At 48.0% G+C, this 1,945-nt stretch overlaps 1 protein-coding gene across 2 annotated transcripts; it reads right to left on the minus strand.

The window, feature by feature from the left end:
• Window positions 1-486: 486 nt before the first annotated feature.
• LOC116903129 (26S proteasome regulatory subunit 6B-like) lies at window positions 487-1,608 on the minus strand. Of its 2 annotated transcripts, XM_032905484.1 has the most exons (2): window positions 1,518-1,608; window positions 487-1,424 (listed from the first exon to the last, which is right to left on the minus strand). In XM_032905484.1, the coding sequence occupies exons 1-2, from the start codon at window positions 1,606-1,608 to the stop codon at window positions 487-489; spliced, it is 1,029 nt and encodes a 342-aa protein (XP_032761375.1). The 2 variants fall into 2 exon arrangements, with proteins under 2 accessions (XP_032761375.1, XP_032761374.1); XM_032905483.1 differs by having other exon boundaries at window positions 487-1,608.
• Window positions 1,609-1,945: the final 337 nt, after the last annotated feature.

Below are 1,945 nucleotides of genomic sequence, written 5' to 3' on the forward strand. Positions count from 1 at the left end.
CCCTTATTATGTTTTTTATCTTTTATTGAAAATAGATTTTTGCTTGATAACAAATCCTGTGGGGTGAGAGCTGGACTCTCAGAACTGTAGAAAATTCTGAGAGCTCATGGGAGACAACCATTCCTGGCATAAGAGGAACTCGCCTAGTTCCCTCTGGATACAGAAACACAGGAGCAGTCAGTGGCAGGAAAATTCTGGTTTCTGCCAGTGTCCAGAAATGAATTGGTCCCACAGCTCTCTGTACCCTAATCCAATTGGTGACAGCTGGACTCTTAGAAGTGCAGACAATCCTGAGAGCTCAAAGGAGACAAATACTTCTGCTCACATTCCTGGTCCAAAGAAACCTGCCTAGTGCCCTCTGTGCCATCTGGGCACAGAAACCTAGGAGAAGTCAGGGGCAGAACCCTTCCAGTTTCTGCCTGCACCCAGAGCTGAAAGCCAGTATGCTTTCTCGAAGTCTTTGGCCAGGACAATGTATCGGTTCTCTCAGACAGTCAACATTCCACTCTCCTGACAGATGGAGTTGATATCAGCTCCTGAAATCTTATCTGGGCAGGCCACATAGTCTTCTACGTCGACCTCCTCAGAAAGGTTCATCTTGCTGGTGATGGTGGAGAAAATCAACCTCTTTTGGCGACGATCAGGGAGTGGGAATTCAATTTTGTGGTCTAGGCGTCCTGTCCGAAGTAGAGTTGGATCCAAGGTGTCTGTTCTGTTTGTGGCCATGATTGCCTTCACACTGATGTTTTGGTCAAATCCATCCATTTGACTCAGTAGCTCCAGCAGGATCCTCTGAACCTCCCTGTAAGCTCCGGTCTGGGCATCGAATCTCTTGGTGGCAATGGCATCAATTTCATCTATGAAGATGATGACAGGTGCATTCTCCTTGTCCAGGTGGAACACATCCCAGATCATTTGGGGGCCCTCACCCAGGTACTTATGAACAAACTCTGAACCCACCACACGGATAAATGCAGCTGTCATGTGATGTGCCACTGCTTTTGCTAACATGATCTTTCCACAGCCAGGTGGGCCATACATGAGGACCCCTCGGGGAGGATCGATGCCAATCTGCTTGTAGAGCTCGAAGTGCGTAAGTGGGAGTTCCATTGCCTCCCGCACCTCCTGCTTCTGGATGTCCATGCTTCCTATATCGGCATACATGACGTTGGGCTTCTGGTCTGAGGTGAGCATCATGATGCTGCTTTCAGCCTCGGGAGGCAGCACATTCACCAGTGCGTTGCTGTGCTTGTGGAGGGCCACTGAGGCATTGGGTTTGAGCAGCTCCCAATCAATGGTACTCAGGATGCACACATAACAGTTAGAGCCTGTGGTAGAGCCCACAATGGCTGTGTTCTGATCCACAGCTTCCAAAAACTGACCAATGACTAACAGAATGCTCTGGATTTGCTTTACCTTCTCCTGGGCATGGAGGAACTCCTTCTTCAGGTTCTTCTGTTCATCCTTGATATACTCCTCCTGCACCCCCAGGAACTCCAGCTCTTGCTGCAGCTTCTTGTAGAGGCTGTATAGGTCCTCCAGGTCTTCAGGTTCAGGTCGCAGAAAGGACAGACCGGTCTGCAGCCGAGACATGGACAGTGCTGGCATCTCATCCTGAATTTTCTCCACCAAAATGCCTATCTCCTACTTAGTGACCAAGCCGGCCTCAGTGCAGCCACTCAGGGTTGTTTAGATTTGCATTTCCCTTATGACTAAAGATGTTGAACATTTTTTTAGGTGCTTCTCAGCCATTTGGCATTCCTCAGCTGTGAATTCCTTGTTTAGCTCTGAGCCCCATTTTTAATAGGGTTATTTGTCTCCCTGCAGTCTAACTTTGTGAGTTCTTTGTATATTTTGGATATAAGCCCTCTATCACTTGTAGGATTGGTAAAGATCTTTTCCCAATCTGTTGGTTGCTGTTTTGTCCTAACAACAGTGTCCTTTG

This window comes from Rattus rattus, chromosome 6 (genome assembly GCF_011064425.1).
Source record: "Rattus rattus isolate New Zealand chromosome 6, Rrattus_CSIRO_v1, whole genome shotgun sequence".
NCBI classification, from domain to species: Eukaryota; Metazoa; Chordata; class Mammalia; order Rodentia; family Muridae; genus Rattus; species Rattus rattus.